General features: G+C 31.7%; 1 protein-coding gene across 1 annotated transcript in view; it reads left to right on the forward strand.

Annotated features, from left to right (window-relative positions):
- Positions 1-2,235, forward strand: part of LOC106113894 (succinate dehydrogenase cytochrome b560 subunit, mitochondrial) — an 8,346-nt gene extending 6,111 nt beyond the window's left edge. The window contains exon 3 of the mRNA XM_013306947.1: positions 1,931-2,235. Within this exon, the coding sequence (XP_013162401.1) occupies positions 1,931-2,217 (287 nt within the window). The 3' untranslated portion in view covers positions 2,218-2,235. The remainder of the gene's footprint in view (positions 1-1,930) is intronic.
- The last annotated feature ends 12,068 nt before the right edge of the window (positions 2,236-14,303 follow it).

Consider the following 14,303-nt stretch of genomic DNA (forward strand, 5'->3'; position numbering starts at 1 on the left):
CAATTTAACAGTTGAATGGTGGGAATCGAAACCATGACCGCCGTCGATAGCTTGTCTGTTATCTTTAAACGTCAGGCTTTTGGTGGGACTGGGAGGCGGGTTGTTTGTATTTTAGTTTATAAAGTACCAGTATTTGTCCGCAATTTCGTCCGCGCGTTATTAAAAGAAACGTAAATATAAATATAGCCTATATCACTTGGAGATAATTTAGCAATGGTTAAGAGCTTGTTCAACACAAACAAACAATGAAATCTTTCCTCTTTATAATATTAGTATAGATTAGTATAAGTAATACCATTGTAAGGTCTTCCGTAGATAACCATTGAAGGATAGCATAGAAACAGTCTACTCTTTTTAGTTGAAATCGCAAAATCAATTTCTAAAATTAATTAATGTCATTTTGCATCTTTTAGTATTCGACGAATTCCTTTATCAAATACTCTTTACGCTTCACTGTTTTAATCTGACCTTAATAGCAAGACAGAATTTCCAGTAAAATTCCCCCCGTGCAGTGCAATATCTCTGAGACAACGTTGTATTCCTCGTAATATCATATTTTCCTTCTTCGCTTTGAGCGAAATGGAAAATTATGTATCAAGCTACTGCGACTTAAACTGTTGCAACTTTGCTTGTTATGTTGACTTAAATTTAGAGCTTTTGGATCTCTTTATCAGTCTTTTAGTATTTTTATGAAGTAAAACCTTTGTAGTGAAAACAATAACTAGCAGGTATTCAACAATGAAGATAACTTTTGAAATGAACTTGTTAACGTTTTACATTCGCGAAACGGTCTTACGAAATCATACACCCCTATTATTCTCTTTTAACAAACAACATAGGTTTTGGTACAAATTTTTCGACAGTCTAAACCCACGGACAACAAATAAAATACCTTATAATTATAGAGTAGGTATCTCTATAAATGTAATTAGCAAATAATTTGAAAAATGTATTAGAAACTTAATATTTGTCAATATAAATTTGTAAAATTAATTATGAGCTTATTATCTCAGGTAAAAAGAAAACATTGACGTATGTTCGAGTACTTATAAGGTATTAAATGAGCCCTTGAATACCCTCTCATTAGTGTGAGCGTAGAGACAGACGGAGGTCAGACAGGTTAACATCGGCGCCCTCTCATGCCTTGGCAACCGTCTATACATCGGGGATCTGTCGCTACGAGACCTCAATAAGCAGATAATTTTGACAAAATAACAAATTATTTTCGGATTCATGTACCTTTACTTACACTTAATATTAAAAGATTTGTTTGTTTGTTTTCATTAAATATGCCCCAAAACTAGTGAACCGATTTGAAAAATTCTTTCACTGTTTTGAAGCTATAATACAGCCTATGTACTCGGGTGATGTAGACTAAACTTATTACTATATTTTTTAATTCCGCGCGGATGATGTCGCGGGTAACTGCTTGTTAAAAATATAAGAATTATTTGTCGTTTGTTAAAGTCGTATTGATCTGTTTGTGAAAAGATAAGGTTCTTTGGAACGTTGATTGGAAGCGTGGGCTGGGTCAAATATTTATAAATATAATCCCAAATAATATCGTACACGCGTTCACGTTATCAATGTAGTTCCAAATATAAATGGCTAGTATTTTCTCGGAAAAGCGTTTTAAATGTGTGTTATTAATATTAACAAAATTAGTATGTAATTTTTGTCAACAAAGGTAATGGAAGGCCGAAGTAAGGATTGTGCGAAAAAGGGTACATATAACAAAGGAGTAAATTCAGATAGCAGACGACAGCTGATACAGATGTATGTAAAAGTACTTAGGTAGCCGACCCTTCGTGGTAAAATGTTCAAATACAAATACTGTCTATTTTTTATGAAACATTGTCTATTAAATATATCTTTAAAGCTGGCGTTTATTTTTGTTATTTGTCTAACATGTTAATTTATTAATTTTCAGGAGTGATTGTGCTATCGTACGCGATTTTGGTGGCATTTGGTTCATTATTCCTTCCCAATGGCATCGACTCTTACGTGTCTATGATACAAAGCCTGGACATGGGAACTTTTACCATCATTCTACTCAAGATGCTACTAGGTGCGCCATTTGTATATCATTATTTCAACGGGATAAGGTATTGTGCATGGAATGCCGGTAAATGGCTCGAATTGAAAGATGTCTACGAAACAGCAAGAAAAAGTTTTATTCTTACTGCTGTATTTACTGTTTTATTTTCATTGTTTTAACTTAATTCAATGATTTTTAAAAATAAATTTTAATTTTTAAAGTATGTTTGATTTATTACCACAATACATATAATATGAAATAAATGTTCATCATCATCAGCTCACTTCCCCACTGTGGGGCTCGGTGCCTCTCTGCTCCTCCTCTAGGTGATCTTTGAATCTCTTCTCGGATATGTGCAGGTTGCATCACCATGTTTTCCTTCACAGTGAGAACGTCGAATTAATGTACATATGAATATCGAAGAGCACATTGGTACATGGCGGGATTCGAACCCAGGACTTGCAGATTACAAGTCAAGTGCTAAACCCCTGAATCACCGACGCTCAGGCTAAATTAATTTTGTTTATTAAAACATTATATGGGCCTTCTTACAAAAAAGTAGACGATGTTTCAACATATTAGCTTAAACATACGTCAACTTTTATACCGCTCGACATTTTGACAAATCATGGCATTTGAAAATATTATACGTAGGCTTGCGAAATTAGTTCTTGTACTAATAGATAATTAAATACTTATACCGAAATTACTGTGCTGATACATATTTATGGTGAAACATATTACCACTTTGACGTCCATAATATCCTTCACCGGCGCTTAAAAGGTTAAAACACGTGTTTCACTAAACAGCGTCTAAATATAAATTTAATGGAGTAGTTTAGTCCATTTTTTAATTTATTTTACAATTGTTATTTTTATAATTGTAAACTTTTAACTTGATAAGTTTTTTATTCAGGGTTTATAAATCTGAACGGCAACTTAAAATGCCATAGACGATCTGGCTAGGCGTGACTATTACAGGGACTAATTAGGTAACCCTTATCTCCCTAATATTAACGTATTCATACGTAATTACAACGCAATTATATGGTGCGGTTATATTGAGGCTTTTTATAACTTGCATGATAACTAGATTATGAGAGCCACTAAAGTATTTAGCCCTCAAATGTTAACGTAGGCTTCCATTGATGAATTCAAAATATATTTTTATCTCAGTTTTTTAAATAAATAAGTGAGACGACACTATGAATTACTAAATATTTCGGCAGTGGATACCCACGGTAACCGGCAAGTATCGGTGACCAATTTACAGGGTTGTCAACATCAAATTTTCTGATGAGTAAATAATATAGAATAAATCTAAAAAAAATAATCTAAGTAACCATTTGGTGGTGAGGTGGGGAGGTGGGGGGTGGTTGGGCGAACGCCCACGTAGTGAGACTGGAAGTGGCGCCACAGGTATGCAAATTACACAGTCTTACGTAATCATGTTGACCCAACTCACCTCCCAAAGACAAGGTAAAAATTGGGGGTGTCATAGAAGTTCTGGTAGCACCAAAACCAGCTCTAATAGGGGTACGATTTATAGGCATTTTGGTTAACTTGTCGCATCTACACTATCAAGATAAACTGATGACCGAACATTAAATCGATTTCGAATCATTACAACTTTAACGAAGACCTAAACTAAAAATTAGATACTTGATAATTTGATCTAAAATTGTATTTAAGAATTTAATTTTTTTTACCATAAATAACTTAAATTTTTAGGTGACGACATTCAAGGCTTAAAATTGCCCTGCGATTCTATAAGTAGTAGATAATATCTGATAAATCAAGGCGTACGTGACGTGAAAATTGTGAAAATTTTTCCACCCGCGATAAAATCTCTTTGCAGTAAACAAGCAAGGTGAACTTGTATCGATTAATTTACTAACTGCGTAGTTGCGGATGACCTTTGACATTTATTGTTCTCGAAGGTGGGCCAGCATCCCAGCACCGCGGCGGAAGGATGAGGCAGGTAGCCTCCAACAGCAGCTCCTCCCATACCATCGCTCCGCCCCCAAACCTTGTAGCCTTTACAACGTTATTCAAATAACATCTAGAATGTTGCCACGCGTAAGCTCATTCCCAACATTTTCGGGAAAATAAAATTTAAATAAAAATCATGAAAAATGTTTCTTAAAAATAGCATTATTCGATCTGTTACAAAAATAATGAGACGCGATAAGATAATAAACTAATTAATTTAAGTAAACGTTAAAAATTTTTGCCAATAATTCTCCCACGATTTAATAATCCAATCCATCAATCCATCTATCCATCCAATTCAATGCTGTAATTGACGATTCCTTAATAGGAATCGTCAATTGCAGCAAAAAATTATTCAAATAAAGGTAAGTACCCAATTAGGAGGCATTGTTTAGACGTCCGTCGTGTAGGGCGCCGTGCAGGCACTTAGGAGACCACAACTCAATTAGTTACGAAGGAAGCGGAAGTCAAAAAGCATCTTATTTATCAACTACCCTACACCCAAGTGTGCTAAAAATATAATATTTATAAAGATATTTTTCTTCGTCAAAATAGCGTACAGCACGATAATTTTTTCACTGGAAATTCATAAAACTTTAGGTATAGGTGAGCCCATTTATGCTGGTATTGGAATTACTAGACTTTCTTTTGATCAAATTGATTTAAATTAAATTAAAATTTACATGATAAACCTCTTAACAGACCGTTAGATATTATATGCTACGCTAAATTTTCTTACTAGATTGACGCAAATATACTAATTGATTGTTCTCCATAACTTAACATTACAAAATACAATGCTTTAAATATATCTGTATCCTTCAATATATTGTGTACAATGATACAATGTGTAGAGAACTTGGTTGTGAACATCGTACGTTATACCAAGTACCGACTTACTTGAGAATTCGATAATTGAATAGCTTATGCGATATTCCAGACTGTAGTCTATCATTGTGCCCAATTTAATCCGGATCCATTCTACCGTTCTGGAGTTACGAGGTTACAAACATCTGTCGAATGTTTCATATTATGAATACGAAAGTTTGATGCATATTAGTTAAATATCCATTAATTGCATCTTTAATCATTTTTGGCAATGATGATTGAGACATTTTTAAAGGCGATTTTATTTCGTAATTTCCTTAAAAAAATTGGAAGTAAAGATTTAAGTTTGGGAAACACTTTTATTAGCGGCCATTTTCGTTGCCATTGGACACGCGCATGCTCTGTAACTATTGGTATATCGAGGTCGTTTCACACTTACTCTGGATTTATTGTAGCTTTTATAAAACATCAGGATCGAACCAATCGCTCATTCGAGGTGTAGCAGCGGAACAGCCAAGTAAGTAACTTCCTACTTAATAACTGATGAGTATTTGATTTCACATATGTATGTCCATTAATTTTCCGTTTGTATTAATTTATCTTTATGTCGGAAAAAATCGATAAATGCTAAATATCAAAACGAATAAAGGATATACTTAATATTGGTCCTTTTTCATTATTATTTAATTAATTAATTACATAATTAATTAATCACCTTATAATATTTTAAATAAATTAAATTATATTTTAAAACATCTTAAAATTATTTATAAAATACAACTTTTTTCTACATAATTATTATTTAAAAACAATTTAATTTTTTACCAAGAATTTATGGTGCCGCGATAAGAGCGCTGTCAATATTAGTCCAATACAAGTTCCGTGACAGTACCCCATCGTTGGGATGTTGGCGGCTTACAATCCAACGGTTTTCGGTTCGAGGTCTAATTATGTTTTGTATTACAGTCAATTTTAGTTTTACTTTTATTTCCGATCGGTTTACGATATAAGAAAATATTATGCTAAAGATTTTTTCATGCGTAAACCTGATGCCAAAATAGTTTTTTTTTTATTATAAAAATTGGAACATTGGTTACGTATAATATGTTCTTAATAGATGTCGTCAGTAGTATTTGAAATTATTGTGTTTGTTATGTGTGCTGTGTTGTTTATCTACAAATTTAAATATATGTATTACTAGCTGTTCTCGCGATTTCATCTGCGTGAAATACTGTCTTCGGTTAGCATTAATTAAGCTTAAAGCTTAATGACTCAGTCTAAATATTATATTTCGGATTACAAAATATTAGCTGTGCTCGCGACTTTGTCCGCATAAGATGCTGTCTTCGGGTAACATTTTAATGGCTAATACTAAATATTTTTCTTGAAATTATAAAATACTAGCTGTGCTCGCGACTTCATCCGCGTGAAATACTATCTTGGGTTAGGATTAATTAAGTTTAAAGCTTAATGACACAGTCTAAATATTATATTTGAAATTATAAAATATTAACTGTGCTCGCGACTTTGTCCGTATAAGATGCTGTCTTTGGGTAACATTTTAATGACTTAGACTTAATATTTTACTTGAAATTATATAATACTAGCTGTGATCGCGACTTTGTCCGCATTTTATGTATTGTCTTCGGGTAAAATTTTAATGGCTAATACTAAATATTTTTCTTGAAATTATAAAATACTAGCTGTGCTCGCGACTTCATCCGCGTGAAATACTGTCTTCAGTTAGCATTAATTAAACTTAAAGCTTAGTGACTCAGTCTAAATATTATATTTCGGATTATAAAATATTAGCTATGCTCGCGACTTTGTCCGCACAAGATACTGCCTTTGGGTAACATTTTAATGACTTAGACTTAATATGTTACTTGAAATTACAAAATACTAGCTGTGATCGCGACTTTGTCCGCATTATATGTATTGTCTTCGGGTAACATTTTAATGGCTAATACTAAATATTTTTCTTGAAATTATAAAATATTAGCTGTGCTCTCGACTTTGTCCGCATAAGATACTGTCTTCGGGTAACATTTTAATGACTTAGGTTAAATATTTTACTTGAAATTATGAAATACTAGCTGTGCTCGCAACTTTGTCCGCATAATGTACCTTCTTCGAGTAACATTTTAATGGCTTCAGCTAAATATATTACTTGAAATTATAAATTACTAATTACGTGCGCGACTTCCCTGTATTTGAATTTGTGCTGTTATCCATTACAAATCATAATACTGTATGTTACTGGAAGTGCCCGCGACTTCCATCGCGCGAAATACTATCTGTTCGGTTAGCATTTTTAATGACGTAGGCTAAATATTTTACTTGAAAATATAAAATATTACAACGAAACATATTAAACTTACAAAACATTGACAAAAACTTTAAATATACACACTTTTATTATCTAACCCCCACTTATTTTGCACACTTTAGGGGTAAAAATTTTAAAAACTTTGAATGTCACATTTATTTATAACAAATTCAGCCAAAACATTTAAATTAGTATCCAGCTTATAACCGTAACAATGACTATACTTCTATACAAATTTCCACCCCCGCAATCAAGCCCTTACAACCCTTTTTTCGCGTTAAAAAGTCCTTTGTCCTTTCTATTTGTATATCAAACTTTATTTAATCTGTCCAACAGTTTTGGATTTACCAAACGGAGAGACAGACAGACAGTCAAACAGACGCACAGATTTAATAACGAATAAAATGTTACATTCAATTCTATTAAAACCTCTGTCTCTGTCTGTCTCTGGCCCCTTTATATCTCCTATATATTTATAAGACTAGCATATTATTTTAAACACCAGAACATATGTCAAGAATATATTACAGTGCGATAGATTGTCACTATTATAAAAAAAAACTTTAACAGTCACAATTTTAATATCTTAAAAAAAAATTAAGTAATTCCTTCAAAAACTTTCATTCGAACTAAAATTTGTTTGAATATCTCTCTTTATCATGAAAATCAATTTTATTTGTGTGAATTTAATAAAATATTTTCGGACGAAAAACGTTTCTTCTTGAGTTAATTGATAAGCAATTAAATCCCAGAACTAAATTGAAAACAGAATTTGCGCGGCTATGGTGCTAATAGGCCGTTATTCCACTGCATTGGATCAATATTTAAATAGTAAATATCAGAATTATTTCCTTATAAATTTAATACATACAGTTTTTAAAATAAATTATCAAAGTTATTATTCTAATAAGATTTTTTAACGTTAGTATTATGACTACTCTGTTCTAAAATGATACATAAAGTTATGTGCTGTTAAATTTGCCAATTTCTAAAGAGGGCCTGGCCCCTTCTAATTAAAATCATGCTCCAGTCACTTGGGAATATGATTCAACTGCGAGGCGAGTAAAATCGTAGGCCATTGTGTAGAGTACATACGTTGCAACGCAAATGGATTTGATAGACACATTGAATGATCTGCAATCGCGGTCTAGCCCCTTTTAATCCGATTTAAGCCCTTACCGATAAAATTACAAAGGGTCGGATGCATTATAAACAGCAAGGGAATATTGCTCCAAGCGTAAGTCTTGATTTCTACATGGCTGACTGATTTTGTTTTTTTACAAACTAATTAAAACTTATGTTTACATTATAAATATTTACCCGAATTTAAGTAAGAATAAAAAAAATAATATCCCGACTTACTGATGCACTATTGAATAAAAAAAAGGTTTTATAACTTTTTAAATTAAGTTAAATTGTAATGTTATATTGACACTTTTATTTTAGAACACACTCAAAAAAATCTAAAGATTGATTTAGCGATGTGAATTAGGTTGAGTGAAATTCGAACTCGTTTTTCACTAATTTAAAATTTTACTGCGCTTCATGTTTTTTGTATCGAAGCAGTATGACCTACACCTACACTACGAGGACTGCAACTAATCAAATCAACACCCAACTCGTCTAAATCGGTTTAGTCGTTTAGAACCTAGGCCGTTGCATTGGAATCTACATGCATACAAACCTACAGTAATAAAAACTTAGCAAAACATTACTCTATTTGTCAGTTGGGTAAAAAGTTGCGTTAACTTTTCGCCAGTCGCATTTTGATAATTTCTTCGACAACGATAATTCTATCATCTTTAGAAAGCATATTAAGTCAAAAAAAACCCTCTTCTCAAAAGTAAGAAAGAATTCACTTTTTTAATTTCGGTTTTGGCTTTGTTAACAAGTTTTTAAAAAATAGTTAACTTAGTAAGCTCTGTTAGCTTTAACTTAGTCATTTAGTAAGAATCCTAGAAACAGTTTTAATTATCCAATTTGAAACAAAGCTACTTAACTATATTTAATAAATGTTACAAATTAGAATGATTTTTTTATTTTTATTTTTACCCGACTGGCAAGAGGGTTTGTTAAAAAGTGTTTAAGAACAAGTTAACTTAGTTATATAGTAGGAATATAGTCGCAAAATCTCAAATTCTACAGTCACTTAATTATATATATTTATATTATATAAATTTATTATATACGTATTTTTACTCGACTGGAAAAAGGGTAATATTTTTACATTGCAATTCCAAAATAATTTCATAAAATAGCATAGCACGTAATACATTAAAGAAATACTTTCATTTTTTTTACGGGATAAATCTTCTCTGAATTACTACAATTGACAATTCAATAAAATCTGCCGCGCGGAATACAAAGGAACAAAGACACATACGTATTTACATCTGAAAAAAAAATATCTTACCTTTCAAGTAGAACTAGCGTCTTCCTCCGTCAAAAAGAAATAAGTTTTGTTACAATACAAGGCCCCGCTGTGATGAACATCATACACTTGCACTCACTATAACATTTGTACACACACGGATACATAATCACGATATTTATTTCACTATGTCACGTTTACCCTAAAGACACATTCACCAACCGTCCATTATAAATTATTATTGTAATATAAATAATATTTTTTAAAACAGATTGGGTTATAAAGGCTATTTTTTTAATTTTTAATTTAAATTATTTTATTTAGTTAAAATAAATGATGAAACTTGTTTATCTATTGTTATTTGAAGCAATAGTGAAGCGTAGCATATTAGAAATGAAAAGAAAGAGAAAATCGAACTCAAAATGTATTCAATATTATTATATTCAGTTTTGCACTGTGAGCCTAGATGCTAAAATTCTGTAGTCGGTACAATTATTTGAAAGTTATTAGGTGTACTTCACAAAATAATGTATTCCGTATTGCGATACAAAATTGAAAAATAAATACAGTTTAACAATTTTGTTATTTCACGACGACTTTTTTACATTAAAAAAATATATATTTTCTAAAATTATTTAAATATTTCTCAATTAAAATTACTGCTATCTAGTGGCAACAATAGACACCACGAGTACACGTTACTTCTAGAGCTCCGCGAAAACGAACTAAATTCAAAGTCTGACCACGGGGTTGGTAACTTAAATGAGCGGGCAAACTACTGATAGTTTACTACGGAAAGACGTAGACAATCAAAACTTTATGAAGTTGATGCAAGTAGACCGAACCTTCAATATACACTGTCAAAAACTAGCATAAAAACATATTGTCATCCTTTTCAGTCTTTTTAAGAAAAATAGAGACCACGATATTTATTTTTACAAATTCAGTCGTGGTCGCTAATAATAAGCCTGTAATCAATACTCGTATAACGAGAGAATTCATTACTATATTAAAAAAAATCTAAAATGTAAAAAACGTTGTAGCTAGAGAAAATAATGATTCTATTGTAAGCTACAGTAGTTATGCAACTGTAAAACATTTTCCTGCAATAAGAAATTTTCAATTTCAAATTTACAGGTATTAGATAATTAAAATCAGTTAAATTCATTATTAGATAATAGTATCGCCTTACTATTTCGTTATTATTTTATGTATTTAAATAATATTAACTTATTCTGCACTTACAATGTATTTAAACTAACTAAATAATTAACTTTTCTTTTAATAGATGGCACTATCACAAAATAATTATGATGATTCACAGTATTTAACTAGACATAGACTTAGTTTCGTAATCACAGATTTGCGACATGACCCAAGTGTTAACCATGTCACGTTTGAAAAGACTGAACGAAACTCGGTCAGCCAAATACCTAACTCTCATGACATTAGTGTTCCAATTTTAAAAACTGCGACTTTAAATTACTGCTGAAAATGTAACTATAGAATACTTTACAATAATCATTTCTGATGATCCTCCTAATTGAATACATAATGGTTACGTTACAATAAAGTCAGGTAAAATAAAACTTGCGAATTTTAAAATTGGCATTTTCATATTTTGAGTTTTCGCATAATAGATGGCGTTGCTATGTCCACGTGTACAGGTGTAGGATAACAGGGCATTCACCTTTTACTACGATTCTTACTACGGATTTACATTATCAATTTCATAAAAAAAATCGCTTCATAAACAAACCTTCATTGAATTTCTAGTGTGACATTAAGCTTTTAAAAAAAGTTTTGAAAATTCATCAAATAACATAACCATGTGGATTTCATTTGTTATTATGCATTTTTTTTAATTAACAATAATATTTGTTAGCAAACAGCAAGAATTTCACAAAGAATTTTCGTTGTAAGTCTATTGTTTATGTTGCAGTTTCAACATTCTAAACCTATTTTGTAACTAGTTCTGACTGAAAAGTGTATTCTTTTTCATATTTTATGAAAGAACAAGTATGGATTTAATTATTTCTTGAGTTATAATCAAATTACGAGTTAGATATTTGCCATAATAAAGTATAGTTTACGTCAACACGATTAGAGAAAAGGTTAGAATGCGGTAAACGCAAATCGATTCGTTTTTAGGTTAGAGTTTTAAAAGTTAGTTTGCTTACCTCACAAATAAAATATAGCACCGTTGTTAAGTTCCCATGGCACTAGAATAATTTCTCACTTGTTAAGGCACAATCTTACTAAGTTAATATATGTCACAAATTTTATAGCGGACGGTTGGCGGCGCGTGTTCGTAGGGTCGTGCGTTGTACTAGTGATGGGATCCGACCCTGCACACTGACATTGGTACAACGATACTAAAGTAATAACTAAGCTATTCAAACCGTGGCATAACTTTGCTATTAGGGAAAACTTTGCTTAAAAAAGTTATATTGAGATTCGAATCACATCAAATTCGTTCGTCACTGATTGTGCATCTGTTTACTATTATTAGAGAATATATTATTATTACTACAGTGCTCTTATTTGTGCTTTGATTATATCATTGTAATCTAGTTTTGCCTGTAATTTTAAAATAAATTTACAAGCACCGAGTATTATCGGAAGAAATGCGCTGATATTAACATAACTCAACATAAGATTGGTACAGTTTTTTTCTATTTGTTTTTCATTACTCGTCATATTCTATTACTAAAACACCAACCAAATTCGACTTATTATAATTTATCTAAACTAAATACCAAAAAATAAATTAAAACGTTATATTATGCTCTATTCCACACTAACTTTAGTACTTTTCACTAAAATCTACATCATGTAAAGAACACTACTAGGGAAGTGAAAAAAAGATTTATTCGCAAACTGAGTTGTACAGTTTGAGATCGGTACATTTGTTCCCTGTCACTAAAAAAAACTGCAATTTATGGCGCATGCGCGTGCGATTCGGCCTCGCCCTCTGACTTAAACACTGAATGGGTGACGTCACAATCACGAGGAAGCCACCCCAAGTATAGTATTTGTAAAATGAGGGGTAGATTTAATGCGGACCTCTCGAATGTCTGACTTGATTATTATTATTTTGATCCCGTCTCGTGAGATTATTTCTTCTGTTAGTTTGATAGAGATACATTTAAAGAGGTTGAAAAAAAATATCCAATTAGTACGTTGCAAAAAGTTATGTCAAGTTCACTTTATAAGAGTTCTCGAAATGTGGGTCACGTTGGATTGGATTATGTAAGGATTGTTTCAGGTGCTACAGTCCAATTAGGTGACCCAAAAATCTTAATAGTGCCATTTTAGAGACCTCAATTGCTGTACATCAAAAAATCCGATGAATAAAATTACAAACAAAATTAAAGTAAAATAAATAAAACAGACAACAGAGGCGCATTTATAAAATAAACAAACAGTCGACTGTGACTTCATCAGCGCTGAATTACAAAACAAAAAAGTAGCCTATAATATGCACCCGTGCATCAGCTTGCAGTGATATAAAAATGGCCGGGTTCGGAGATTCCCCGGAGCAGCTATTGCGGACAGACACGCAAAGAGACGGCCAAACATTTGAAAAATGTTTCTTTATCAGCTACGCAAATACATCATTTGATATAACATACAGACACTCAAATTTTATTAATATAGATAAATAAATAATAATATGAAACTATAAAAACTTTTGTATAATTTCTAAGCGCCTTACAAAGGGTATAAAAACTCGTCAAACAATTGAACGCGTGGAAGCTTTGTATTTGTAGCCGTATGTTTTCACTGTATTAAAAGATACAAAAACATTTGTCATCTCTCTCATACAGTTTGGAAATGACAAAGTTAAAAATATGTTTTTGTGTATTTCCGCAGTGAAAATTCACGGTTATACTATTTCACAGACGACGTAAGCCGACTTTAATAATAGAAAAGCGTTCCTTTCAAAACTTCATCTTCTCGAAGAATGTATAGAGCAAAACTACTTACGGAGTCGTCCATTTTGAAAGAAAACATTCTCGTTTCCTTTACAATTTCTTTTAAAATGTAAAAAGAAACCATTGTAAAATATTCTAAATATAAATGTAAGAAATTGTAAAATAAACATTCTTATAATGATAAAAACATTTTTAAATAATTCATAAAAATTGTTTATGCCAAATCGGACATTTGACTTTTTCTTACACAGTACTTCGCGTAATCGCGAGGAGTCAAAAGCGCATGTCAACATAATACGTTTTAGGTAAAATAATTAACAAGCAATTAAAGTAATTTACAAGGCATTACATTAACTTTACCGATAGATGTCCTAAAATAATGTAAATTGTGCCTTAAAATGTTATATGATCTGAAATCCATTATTTGGGTTATAAAATATAATAAATAAATTATTTCTAAATGTGGCTTGTATATATGCATGTTACATATATGTTTTATTTGACATTAAGAAAATGTAGTGGCGGAACAATTTACTGGACTGCAGTCATCCGAACGCATCAAGCCAACTATGTCAATTACTAGGCCATCGGGTCAGGGGTACCTTTTGTCCATCATCTCCCTCTAACCTATTTTTTAATCTTTCACAGTAAAAAACACACACAATTTTGTATATTAACGTTACATTAACATTTTTCTTTTTAATTTCATAAGGTGGCAAACGAGCGAGCGGCCACCCGAAAGCGCTGAAATAGCGAAGTGACCGTTGCCCATCGACATACGCAATTGCATATGCGTTGCCTACCTTG

This window comes from Papilio xuthus, unplaced genomic scaffold (genome assembly GCF_000836235.2).
Source record: "Papilio xuthus unplaced genomic scaffold, Pxut_1.1 DF828177.1, whole genome shotgun sequence".
Taxonomy (NCBI): domain Eukaryota; kingdom Metazoa; phylum Arthropoda; class Insecta; order Lepidoptera; family Papilionidae; genus Papilio; species Papilio xuthus.